Genomic DNA, 12,906 nt, shown 5'->3' with positions numbered 1-12,906 from the left:
TTGGGTATATGAATACAATCAGTCTATTTACTGGAGGTAAAATATAACAAATTATCCTTAACAAAGTTGACATAGATGACTCTGAATACAACCGGCACATTCTCCACCTCTCTCTCTCTCTTCCTTTAACATTCTGACCAGTCTATAAAACTCAACAAGATGAACACATGATAAAATGGTTGATCACATGATGTCATTATGACATCATCAGTCACTATCTGGTTCTTCTTTAATTTTCTTCTTTTTCTTCTTCTTCTTTTCTGAGTCTCCAGATGGCAGAACTGGAAACATAAACAATAATCAATTGCATAAGTAACATTCACCCTGTCATGGGTTGGCCTGTCTACAAATTGAATCACATGTTAAATTACAAGTCATTGTTGTTTTCATCAATAATATTATGAAGTTATTCACCTATGGATTGACTAATACAATAAATAAATACTCTAAAATAACATACATGTAATTGGCCAATGTATACTGTAGATTCCTAATTAAACGCGAGGAGTTAATATCCACCTAAACAGCACATCTCACAGATTTTTTAATTTTGCTTTTATTTTTCAGAGAGATGTAAACTAAATGAAAGCATGATACAAATTTAACACTGGCAATTTTATCTTCTCGCAATTTAATGCCAAAGGAGAAATAGCGGAATTAAGTACTTGCATAATATAAGGAATCTACAGCATAAATCAAGCTAGTTAAGGATGACGTTTACTCAGAATGAAAAAAAAATCCACTGATGATAATGAAAAACCAACTATTGTGTGTCATAGACCTTACATGATAGTGTTATTCTTCACTTTCAAAAAAGTAAGTCAATGACCTACTTTTTGAGTTAATTGCCATTGAATATTTTTAGAAAAATTAAGAAATTCCATAAAAATTTTACACTATGATTGAGATTTTCTTAATTGTGAAAATAATACAAACTGCTTAACTCTTTAACAAATGAAATACAGTTTATGAATGGTAGTGACATTAAATGGATACCAAGTATTAAGTTTTCATTCACAATTTTTATAGATATTCTAGTCCGAATTTCCTCTATCAGTTTTCAAATTACTACCCATTTTTGATTCAATATTACAAAAAACTGAATGATGGTAATGCTAAAACATTTATACTATTAAACTAAGTATATTGACTTTTCTCTGCTGGCATAAAATTTAAATGAGGTCAATGATCAAAATTTTGAGATATGGTGTCTTTTATCATTTTTAAGCATTTTTCAATATTTTTGCAGTGTGTGCCATACGATTATCTAAATGAAAAAGCAAGATAAAACCAACAGAAAATATGCAAATTATTGTTGTCTAACAAATAAAATCTTAACTTTAAATATTATAGTACTACCAAAAATATTTCAGTGGAAAACAAAATCTGAAAAATTTAGTCCGAATTTCCTGTTTTGCTAAAAGTCAAACTTTGTCAGAGCTTAATTCCACAATTTAGAAAACATATCGATCGTTATGTCAATAATAATTCATTTCACAAATTCTTTTTGTATTTTAAACAAATTTTACTCATGAAATTGAACTTTTTAACAATCCGGATTTGAGAACTCAAACCCTGAGTAAACAACATCCTTAATGTTGCTGAAGCAATTTATTCTGACCTTCCTCCAATGGTTCTTCACTCTTCCTCTTTTCCTTCTTCTTCTTCTTCTTTTTCTCTGAGCTTGGGGCATCACCACCTTCTTCCACTTTGGCAACCTTAGGCTTTACATCTTCCAAATCCCCATTCTCCTCAAATTTTCGTTTCTTAGAGGCACTTGGCAAAGTTGAGTCAAATGCTGTGTCATATGTTTTTACTTCACTGAAAGTAAAGAATGCATAAATACCATATAACATCTTATAAACATAATGAGAAAATGTAGAGGTATATGTATAACCTTTCTCCTTAAGATTCTCCCCCCCCCCCCCCCCCCAAGGACATTTATAAAGTTGAAGTTTAGTTATCTAAAGTGTTTGACTTTGTGTTCTTACTGAACTGTAAATGGTTTTAGTACCTGAAGTAATTCTTACCTTTTGTTGTAATACTTCTCAAATTTTACAGGAGTTTTTCCACTTCCTGTGCTTTTTCTTGCCTGAAAATTGATATAATTCATGTTTCAAAACTTTCCAAATGTTAACTATTCAAGCAACAGACCTTAAACAACATACTGTAAGTCTAACTACATGTGCATGTATAATTAAATACCTAAATTTGAATAATGACTATAGCCATTTCATAGCACAGTATGTCTCAACATTTGCTTTGTATGTCTGATGATACATGTATAAGCAGAAATAAATATATACATCAATGGTGCCTATTTTCTTTAATTTCAATTAATTACCAAACAAATCAAGAGCAAAGTTGTCAATAAACAGCGGAGCCCTGGAGCAGTGCTGTCACTGACAAGTGGAGCCCAGAACCCCTGGGGTACCAAGTCACTGACAAGTGGAGCCCAGAACCCCTGGGGCACCAACCTTTCCCTCCTCTAATGATCTCATGCGTTTTTCCAACATGGCTCTGTGCTCCATTCCTAGCTCAACATTAGTGTCTTCTCCTAAGGCATCAACACGAATCGCAAGGGCAGCTTTAGCAGCAAGCATTCTGGACATCTAATAACAAATACATGTAGGTTCACCATCAGGTCTCTTTATTGCAGTAATTTCATGCATAAACTAGAAAAAAGTTTACATTAATACCATTTAAGGTAAGCAGTTTTCAAGAACCCACCTTTCCCTTGAGTTTTTGATTGGCCTGCCCGACCAAAGAGGCATGGTAAATGAGACCATACTTTGGGGTGTCATGCTTGGTTTTCAGGGCTCTGAATAGAGCTTTTTCTGCCCCAAGAATCTGAACTGTGGAGGAAGGGTGCTTAGCCAAATTCAGCAGGGAGCCTGCAAAAGAGGCATATGCCATTTTTACATCGAGAGGAGTGGTATGCGTGACATTATAATCACAGATTATTTGTCTCCTTGTGTTTAACACCTCCTCAACAACACTTAGGCACCAACCATAAAAACAGCATCATGATTTGGTTAAGCACATTTACGTATTAAATGATGAACACTCCTCATATTGTTACCTGCATGAGCTATAAGTCGAGCTCCCACCAGCTCTCCTACCAAGACGGTTAGGTTGGGCGCCACAGCCATCATCCTGTTTTTCACATACTCGTACAGTTGCTGTCTGTACTCAGTTATCTCTATGACCTACAAAAACAATAGCTTTGTGATCTTTATGAAATCTTTATAAATCTATGAAATTCATCCATACAGCTCAATTTGTAAAGTGCAAGACTGAAAGAATATATAACAGTAGAAGTGTTTTCACTCTTCATGAAACAAGTTTTTGAATTTTTTTTTAATCACACTTATTTTCTTTCAGAAACATTTCATATCAAAGAATTAGTTTTCTTTTACTTCATCAAGGATGCAACAGATTACTGCAACAGGTGCCCCTATGTTCTTGGCTCACAGTCTCAGATATACTCAGACATTTCTTGTCCTCACAAACAATCAGATGATCAGAATATTGACACATCATTGACTGTAACAATGAGGCTTCAGGAACTTAAAACCTGGATAAATCATCACAGAGAAAGAAAACGTTTATCCCCAAAAAAGTTGTAAAATAAAGCTAACATTATGATAAGAACAAATCCTCTGAAATCTAATTCAAAGTCTGTAGCTTGTTTGGCCCACTCTGTTTATCATACCTGGTATACAAGAGTCAATAAAATTGTCAAATACTTGTTAAATAATTAAATTCATTACTAAGTAAACCCCACGCCTTTCACTTCCCAAAGAATGGATACAGTCAACCTCCCGAGAGTCAATGACATATACATGTACAAATTAAATCTATTGTATGACGTAAACTTATATAACAAAGCCATTTCGAAAGGAAAACTTTTAAAACGCGCTAAAATACAGATGCTATTTAATGTGTACTATGTCATCTGTTTCAGATAATGGTGATGCGGAATCAGAAATCCACACTGTGGAATCCAGAAAATCGGATCACACTCTGTAAACTTGACAGTATCAAGAAAGGAAAATAAATGGGTGTATAAATATACATACATGTTGAGGGTGGGCTTCCTTTCATTAACAAAGGTTTTTAAAATAACAACAGATGTGTGTTAGTGTCAAGAGAACCTTAACATAATATACTGAATATCAATCATTTTACAGAAAGGGTTTTTTTGATCGTTCAGAATGGTTAAATTACAAGACAGCTACTTTAAACCTCCCGTAGCCTCAGGCCAGACAAACAAATGATGACATATCATCAGAGAATTCAGCTCAGAATACTACCTCATCATGGGCTGGTGGGAGTACATGCTTGGGTAGGCTGTTTTTAATCATAATGTTTTCAACCGATGGATAAATAGACAACCAATGATATTTCATTCTTTGAATGACATATTTTGATTGGTAGAGAACATAATTAGAGGCCCTTGAACGTTTTAAACTCATGCCCTTCAGATCAGTAGCTGTTGCTTAAAACTAATTACGATGTTATTATACACCCAATCATAAGAAAAATATACAGTTTCGGACAATTCTTTGTTTATTTTAAAACAAAGTACAGTGAAATGTGGTTATTGCAAACTTCTAACAACTACTGGATTTACTTAGCTATATCTACATATCTCGGTATAACGGTATATTGAACTCATAATTATTTGCAAAGAGAATTCAGCTTGTACATGTTTTTTTTACACATTTGTATTTACTTCGGCAATGAATAAAAATTATTTTTAATGAATCCTAAAATAATCGAAACCTAAAACAGATTGTGATTCAAAAATATATGTAACACTTAAATTCATTCCATAGCCATAAAATAGTTATCTCTGTAAAATTTTGCGATAATTTGTTAAAAATGCAGCCGGGGACTCCATAAAACTTTGCTATATCCTAGATTTTGTTATAATATATATCAATGTTCGTACAAAAAGACTTTTACTGCATGTCATATTAATACAGTAATACTCACAGGACGGGCGATTTTACCTCGTTTTCAACATAAATCATTATATCCATCAAGTTTACAACAAGTAATCAAGTCATGGGGAATAGAAATCACTTTGCTGTAAGCATCAATGCTTAATAAGCGTTTTTGCTATAACTATGTTCTAACCATGGACACCTTCAACCCTCTTACACCTTTATATTTTGATAAAGTTAGTTCCAACAAAATAACAATATTAACACACTGTTTTCAATAGTATAACAGGCATATATCAAAAGCACAAAATCCAAGAAAAGACAAATCTGAGAAAACATTCAAATACAATATCGAAGTGAGACTACTCCCACTAGGAGATATGGTTGTAGCTGTCAGTGTCCGAGTTCTTTTGAACTTTATTAAAAACGGAACTTTTTAAACTCAGATAAAACAACTTTCAAGTGCTGATGAACAGAACATATGTTCAAGTTTCAAATCTTATTTGAAATTTAACAATTGTCTCAACATAAAAGTTTGTTCTTTTTAAACAAGACAACCTCAGTGGTAGTGACGAAATAAAGAGACATCAATATTCATCAGATGATAATTATTTTATGCATCATCGGTTGTCATCTAGGGTGCTCATGGGAATCTTAGTGAAAAACATCACTTTAGTTTTTGTAAAGAAAACCACATTCATTCCCTTCCACCCCCCCCATAAAAAGGCAACAAGTATGTAGATTTTATCTATGATTATAAACTTGTTGCATTCAGCTAAAAATATGATGTACAAGAGAATATTGATGACTTAAAGATTAAGAACAGAATGTCTAATTACTTTTATAATAAATATGTAAGGTGTCCTACAGTAACTGAAACCCTGACTCATAACATATGTAATGATAGTACACAATTCACCATGATTACATCAAAACTTAGTCCATGTGAAAAGAGACATAAAACAAAACTCTAAGACAGTTGGAAAAACATCTAGAGAGGTATTTTCTATCACAACAAGCAACCAATTCACATCAAAATTCCAAATTTTGTTTGAATCTTAAACAATCAATTGTCTAAACATTGAATATTGTTTCTTGTCTTTTTAGCAAGACAACCTCAGTGGTAGTGACGAAATAATGAGACATCAATATTCATCAGATGATAATTATTTTTATGCATCATCGGTTGTCATTAAGGAGGCCAGAATTTACAGCCTCTGCTGTAATTAAATCTATCAATAAAAAGTAAATAACTTACTTGATCACAGAGGTATGTGATATTCAAAATGTCTTCCTCTGAGATTTCTGTTCCCATGGAGATTTCTGCTGCCTGTTTCACTTCCTGTTCTATGTCCTCCGGTAGGATGTCCGAGAGGTCTGTGTTAACTGCATTTGTTCTGTAACCTGATGGAAGCAAGGATAAGTGATTGTTTATAATAGATTTTAATATAGAATGGACATTAATTAAATTAGCAATAAGCAGTTTCTTATCTTCTTAAATCAAGTTAAGATTACCCATTTTCTTGACAGATTTGGCATACGCTAGGTTGTCTCCAATGATCTTTGTGAGCTCTGGAAAGTGCCAACCATACCATTCCCTGGTTCTCATTATGTAATTGTTCAGCTCTTTGTCAAGATCATCTAATAATGCTGAAATTTTATGATCACTGTCTTATATGCATTGTTAAGATAATTTGCGAACATTTTCTCCATTTTCTGTTATAACTCAACTCTCAGAACAAAATTATGAATAAAGTGTACGCATTCTGCATTGAATCCAACAGGATTACAATAGTGGTGATGTATTAACAGCATTTTTTCAAATTTTTGATTTGTTAACCAAGGGTTACTTTGCATAAAACAAATTCAACAAATTAATAGCCTAGAATATTGTCATGCACAGGACTTTTGATGAATATTGGTACTAAGTCTTGTGAATTCTTGGTATACAATGGTAATTCTTTGTACGTGCATACTTACATATAGCTTGAACAATCATAGTGTCAACTTTGTCTGGACTGAACTTCAGTTTGTATCGAGATAGACTACAAGAAAAAATTACTTTTTAGTAATACTTCAGGAATGAAATGGTTTTTCTGTTAAATGAACTACATGTAAAATAAAAAACAAAGGCCCAGGAACCACATCGCTCACCTGAGCAACATTAACTCTGATCAAATCCGCATTACAGCATAAAAATCAAAATATCTTGACAACGAAGTACAGTAGATCTTGCCTAAAAAATGTTAAAAAAATCGATTATTATCCACATATTTTTATGGTAAATACCAAGCCCATTTTTTTGTTTTAGTATTTGTAAGAAGATTTTTCTCTTTTCCTATATAACCCCCCCCCCCCCCCCCCCCTTCTTTTCACCAGGGAATCATGGTTTGATCAAACTTTAAAGGGTACCTGCAGCCCAGCCGATGTGAAACATATGTTAAAGAGTTTATTTACCAAAATTTAATGCAAAAAACCGCATCGAAATCGGTGCAAAAATAATGAAGTTACGCCCCTTCAAAGTGGCTATTTTTACCTGCTTTGGGAAATCTAATCAAGAGAAAACAGAATTAGGCGATAACGAGGCTTCAGCGGAAGTGACGTCACGAGGTCAACACGACGGAAATTTCCTTACAAAGCTATACAAATTAAATCCGATTTTTCAGCCAAAATGATTGATATAGGTCTGATGTTTTGACGTATTTTGTTAATTTAAGTATTGTAGATCTAGAAATTTGTATCCGTTATTATTTTATTACAATCTGATTTCTTTTTAAACGATTTTAAAATTTGTTATTCTCGTCGCCTTTTTACCGATGAATACGATATCTTAAAACGCTTACATGGGCAAATTTATGTTCATTATTCATTTTATTGATTACATAATATCCTTTCACACACGAGTGATCCGAGATAATGACACAGGTAAACAGGTAAACTAACGAAGCCACTGCTCCAGACACACGTGTATCTGGGGTATGTATACACAAGGTACACGAGTCTGGTGAACAAAGAGAGGGTTTCACACCTCTAGACTGGTAAATTGATTTGTGTATAATTAGCTACTCAATTGTTAAAAGATAAAACAGAAAAATAAATTAGACTGTGTAAAATCAAGCATTCGTCAGCTAAAACATGTGTATAGTCCGACAATCAGTGATTAAAGAAGCATGCATGATACTACTGAATAGTAAAACTAATGTTCAAAGTAAATGCCTTTATTGTTACTTATCTTATCACTTAAATAATGACAAAAATTTACAATTCTGCAATTGAAACCTTTTTTATGTGATCAAGTTAGTAATTATTTCGGATTTATAATTTTTTTATTTAATAAAGTGCAACTTTTTTTCGAGCGCTATGGTCAGCAATTAAACGCTTTATAACTCCGTATAGCTTAAATTGTAATACTGACAATGAATCATTATGAAATCTAAATAAACTGGAACATTTTGACAAAGGATGTAAATAAATGTAAAATTAAATTCCATTATCGTATTTTTAAAAGAATACGAGACAGACATAATCATGCATGCAGCCATCTTGGACTTTCGCCTTGATCCGTTTATAATCCCGTGTTTGTTTGTTAAAGAATGCATACTATTTTGATTGTTATTGGTCCGATATCAATATTATTGAATAATCGGGCGACATCATTTGTAATGTTATGCCTTATACGAGGAATAGACCCCGAGTTACCTTTTACGAAATATCATTATGTATCATCAATATTATTATTATAATAAGTTAATAATGTCACTGAGAAATCATTCGAAAGAATGACAATATTAACAAAATATGTTTCGTATAACAATAATGCTTTGATTAATTGTCATTTTGCTACATATGGTGTGCATTTATATGTAAAATGTGTTACACATTTGACGAAATTCATGAAGCAAACAATTGTCCAAATTCGGCATTTTTGTTCGATAAAATACGGGTTAAACTCAAACGACAGTATAATTAGTCATTCAGGGTTGATACGGAAACAAAATAACAGAAAAAAATATTCACATATCGATTAAACAATGCAAGAAAACGAACAGTTTTCATACGATATTCCTGTTTCTCATACAGCGGCGTTGACCCCGTGACGTCACAGTTCATCTCGCGCCAAAACGGCTTGATTCAAAACTCGTTCAGGTGTGAAATCGGGTTTTCCCCAAATATCTCGAAAACTACTTATGCGATCGATGTAAAATTTTCAGGATGATGTTTTTACACATAGATCTCCATTATATCAAAAATTGACCGGCACTGCAGGTACCCTTTAATCTCTACAACCTGTGCTTTCACACAAGTTGCTGCTTTTTGACTGAATACTTTTCAAGAAAATTTCTAAAGATTTTTCTCTATTTCTTCCTATGTAAAAATTTCACCCCCCCCCCCCCAATGTGACCCCATCATACCCCTAGGATGATGATTTGAACAAACTTGAATCTACACTATCTGAGGATGCTTCCAGTCAAATTTGAGCTTTTCTGGCCTAATAGTTTTTGAGAAGATTTTTAAAGATTTATTTTATACATTCCTATGTAAAAATTCATCCCCCCATTGTGGCCCCATTCTATTCCCGGGGACCATGACTTAAACAAACTTGAATCTACACTATCTGAAGATGCTTCCATACAAGTTTAAGTTTTTCTGGCTGAATAGATTTTAAGAAGATTTTTAAAGAATTTCTCTATATACTCCCGTGTCAAAATTTGACCCCCATTGTGGCCCTTCCCTACCCCTGGGAACCGCGATTTGAAGGAATTTAAATCTACACTACCTGAGGATGCCTCCACACAAGTTAAAGCTTTTCTAACCTAACAATTTTTAAGAAGAAGATTTTTAAAGATTTTCTCTACATATTCCTTAAATAAAATTCCATCCCCGAATAGTGGCCCCATCCTACCCCTGGGGACCATGATTTGAACAAACTTGAATCTATACTACCTTCCATATAAGTTACAGGTTTTCTAGCCTAATCAATTTTGAGACGAAGATTTTTGAAAAATACCTACAAATTTTTAATAATTCTAAATTATCTCTCCTTTAAAGAGGGTTTAGCCCTTCTTTTTTAAATAAACTTGAAACCCCTTCACCAAGTAATGCTTTATGCCAAGTTTGGTTGAAATTGGCCCATGGGTTCTGGAGTAGAAAATGATGAAAACGTGAAAAGTTTACTACAATGCCAACGCCTACAGACAACAGACAAATTTTGTTCAGAAAAGCTAACTTGTGCTTTCAGCTCAAGTGAGCTAATAATTGTTCTGTCACAGCTAAAAATAGGCAATAGGAGTATTGCTGCAGAACAATTATTTTTAAGACTTCTTTCTCAGCACAATCATAATGAAATGTAATGTCTGAGGACATCAGTGTTGTCCTCAATCATATACAAAAGTTGTGCAATATCACAACAAAGAGAGGAAATGGACCATATCAAAAACGTACAAAGTTGGAGAGATTGTAATATACCTGTGTGCTAATCCTAGTGCCATGGCTGCCATTTCTTTCTGTGGCAGGCCTGTTATAAGACTGTCCATCTGGGATCTGATTCCTCTCATCAGCTCATGAATAGCAGAGTTTGAGACACAACTGATATTAAACTTTTCCTATTCATAAAAGAAAATTGCTTTATTTTATTAAAACTAGATATGCCAATTAAAATTTTCTGGTAATGAGACGATCATTTTCTTTGAATTCAAAAGTTTTCAATTAACAAAAACATCTAAATGGCTGATCAATTCATAAATTTGGTTGATCTAACACCTTTATAACGTTCCCCAGCTTAGCATCAGAAACTGCCAATTCTTCCTGGGCATCTGATGCTATGACCTTCTTCATGAGTTTCTTCAAAGGTTTACTCATCTTGCCCTCAACAGTGGCCGTGGCAGCTGCAATAAGGAAAAAAGTAAGGTTTCGACTTATTTATTCTAACTGCATTAACAAAGAAATGAGAGGAAGACCCCAAACAACATGTTGAAGAACAGTCATGAAGGAAAGAGAGGAAAGTGGATGGAGATCATGAGCTTAGCAAGGGTTGCGGCTGCGAACAGAGATTGGAGGAGTCATGGAGAGATTCTGTTGAACATATATTTTTCACAAAACCTATATAAGCCAAAAGTTGCTATTAATCATACACACCTGCAAGGGCTTCAGTTGTGTCTTGGAACTTTTTGAAATGCTTCATTTTCAATCTGAAACAAGTTCAACCTTTAATCAATACAACACCAATAATCAGTCAATCACTGCACATGTTACAAGAATTATCAAGAATCATTTTCTTTAATCTTTTTAATACATTTTTTATTTAGTTCTTGAAATTTATCGTTTAAAACACATATGAGCCATTCCCTTGCACATTAACATTGGCAGCTGATTGGCATGCAAGAATCTTCGAAATCATTTTTGTTATAAACAACTTACAATTGATTAGCCTTTTCTGCTGATTCAAAATCTAGATACAAATTTTCTGTTTTCTTTAATTTCTTTTCATCCAGCAGCTGTAAAATACATGTTTTTAATGATTGCATTTGTTTGCATTTGTTAGGCATGTTTTCCACGTTGTGGCAATATTACATACAAATATCTATAATCTTAAGGATAAATTTTATGACGTTTTCATTTGTCAGCTCGATTTAATGAAACCGCATCCAATAAAAGACTTAATAACTTACTTTAAACACCGCATAACCGGCTGCTGTTTCAAATAATACCAACATTTTGTTTTCATAAAATGATCTCCTCGCACATCAACACCACGAGGTTCCTTTCCTTCTACTGCGCTTGCGCATTTCAGAAAATGTTGACTATCGATCCCGATTTAATTGCGGGGCTGCATGAAAATATTTATAAAGTTTGGGCTACATGTAGCATTGCACATCGACTAAAATATAACATCGCCTATTATCATTATGTGAAACCTTCCAGAACACTATTATTGTTCCAGGAGTTACGATTTTAACAAAATTATTATAACTTAATACATGAATGACAATAATATTTACATTACATTTATCATTTACCTTTATTTCAGAAGAAATCCGATAGCCTGCGATGTTCTTATCTAAACCTAGGTCGATCTTTCCAGTTTAGAGCAATGACGATATATATATGTATATGCATTAAGCGATTATATAGTATTTCCCATTTCTAAAGGAATTTGAATGTTTTCAAACGTGTACAGTTACTACCAGATCCCAATCTATCAAATATCGATCAGTCTGCGTTTGAATATGAAATTCCTTAAACTTTAATTAAAAACTGCCTTTAAACGCATTATTTAAATAGCACATCCAGTTTTGTTTGTTAAAAATATAATAAATCAAGCAATTTCATTGATTCATATAAGCGACATAGAATATATAATATTCAACGTATCTCCACCTAAAAAGGATAAAAATAGGACCCCTTTAAACAGATGAATACATTGTGAAAAATTAAATTATAAATATCTTATTTAGTGATCCGGTCGAAATGGTTTACATGTGGCTACATTGAGAGTACGGGTTGCACGCACAGAAGTCAGACTTTCATGTACCTGTACTCTTTCGAAATAAAGGATGTAAAAATTCGTTTATCTGATGTACTGATCGACAAAAACGATTATAAACTTTAAGGACTTTTACTTGTGATATAATTGAAATAATTGTATGTAAAGATTTTAAAAGAGGGATGTAAATTTTAAATGTTAAAATTAAAAGATTTTTAGGCGCTTCATACATGTATACGTGCTATGAATTTTGATATATAGATCAAAGTACTGAAGTACTGTCGGGAGTTGATTTTATTGATTATTATCAATTTTAAAATTAACGATATATTATTTTTCATGGCAAGTAGTTTTTAATCTGTATTTGAATTTCGCCCATTTTTATAATATGAATTCTCGAACTTTTCCGACAAGAATTTCGAGAAAACCCCGTATGAATCATGTTGTGTAATATTTGAAGATAGAATTAAT

The 12,906-nt window shown here is 33.1% G+C and overlaps 1 protein-coding gene across 1 annotated transcript; it reads right to left on the bottom strand.

The window, feature by feature from the left end:
- Window positions 1–11,776, bottom strand: LOC128156333 (nucleolar protein 58-like). Its single transcript, XM_052818431.1, has 14 exons — window positions 11,621–11,776; window positions 11,370–11,446; window positions 11,088–11,140; window positions 10,713–10,837; window positions 10,419–10,555; window positions 6,933–6,997; window positions 6,468–6,602; window positions 6,211–6,356; window positions 3,083–3,209; window positions 2,731–2,894; window positions 2,478–2,612; window positions 2,031–2,092; window positions 1,622–1,821; window positions 1–281 (listed from the first exon to the last, which is right to left on the bottom strand). The coding sequence occupies exons 1-14, from the start codon at window positions 11,663–11,665 to the stop codon at window positions 208–210; spliced, it is 1,545 nt and encodes a 514-aa protein (XP_052674391.1). The 5' UTR covers window positions 11,666–11,776; the 3' UTR covers window positions 1–207.
- Between the last annotated feature and the right edge of the window lie 1,130 nt (window positions 11,777–12,906).

This window comes from Crassostrea angulata, chromosome 7 (assembly GCF_025612915.1).
Source record: "Crassostrea angulata isolate pt1a10 chromosome 7, ASM2561291v2, whole genome shotgun sequence".
Classification (NCBI taxonomy): domain Eukaryota; kingdom Metazoa; phylum Mollusca; class Bivalvia; order Ostreida; family Ostreidae; genus Magallana; species Magallana angulata.
Note: the sequence above shows the minus strand (reverse complement) of the source record. Positions and strands in the feature narration are given on the sequence as shown.

Excerpts from the sequence above, each read along its gene's own strand:
- LOC128156333 (XM_052818431.1), bottom strand. The coding sequence starts at position 11,665 with ATGTTGGTATTATTTGAAACAGCAGCCGGTTATGCGGTGTTTAAA. Across the intron at positions 11,447-11,620 it reads CCGGTTATGCGGTGTTTAAA|CTGCTGGATGAAAAGAAATT; the intron begins GTAAGTTATTAA and ends TGTATTTTACAG. Across the intron at positions 11,141-11,369 it reads GCAGAAAAGGCTAATCAATT|ATTGAAAATGAAGCATTTCA; the intron begins GTAAGTTGTTTA and ends AACTTGTTTCAG.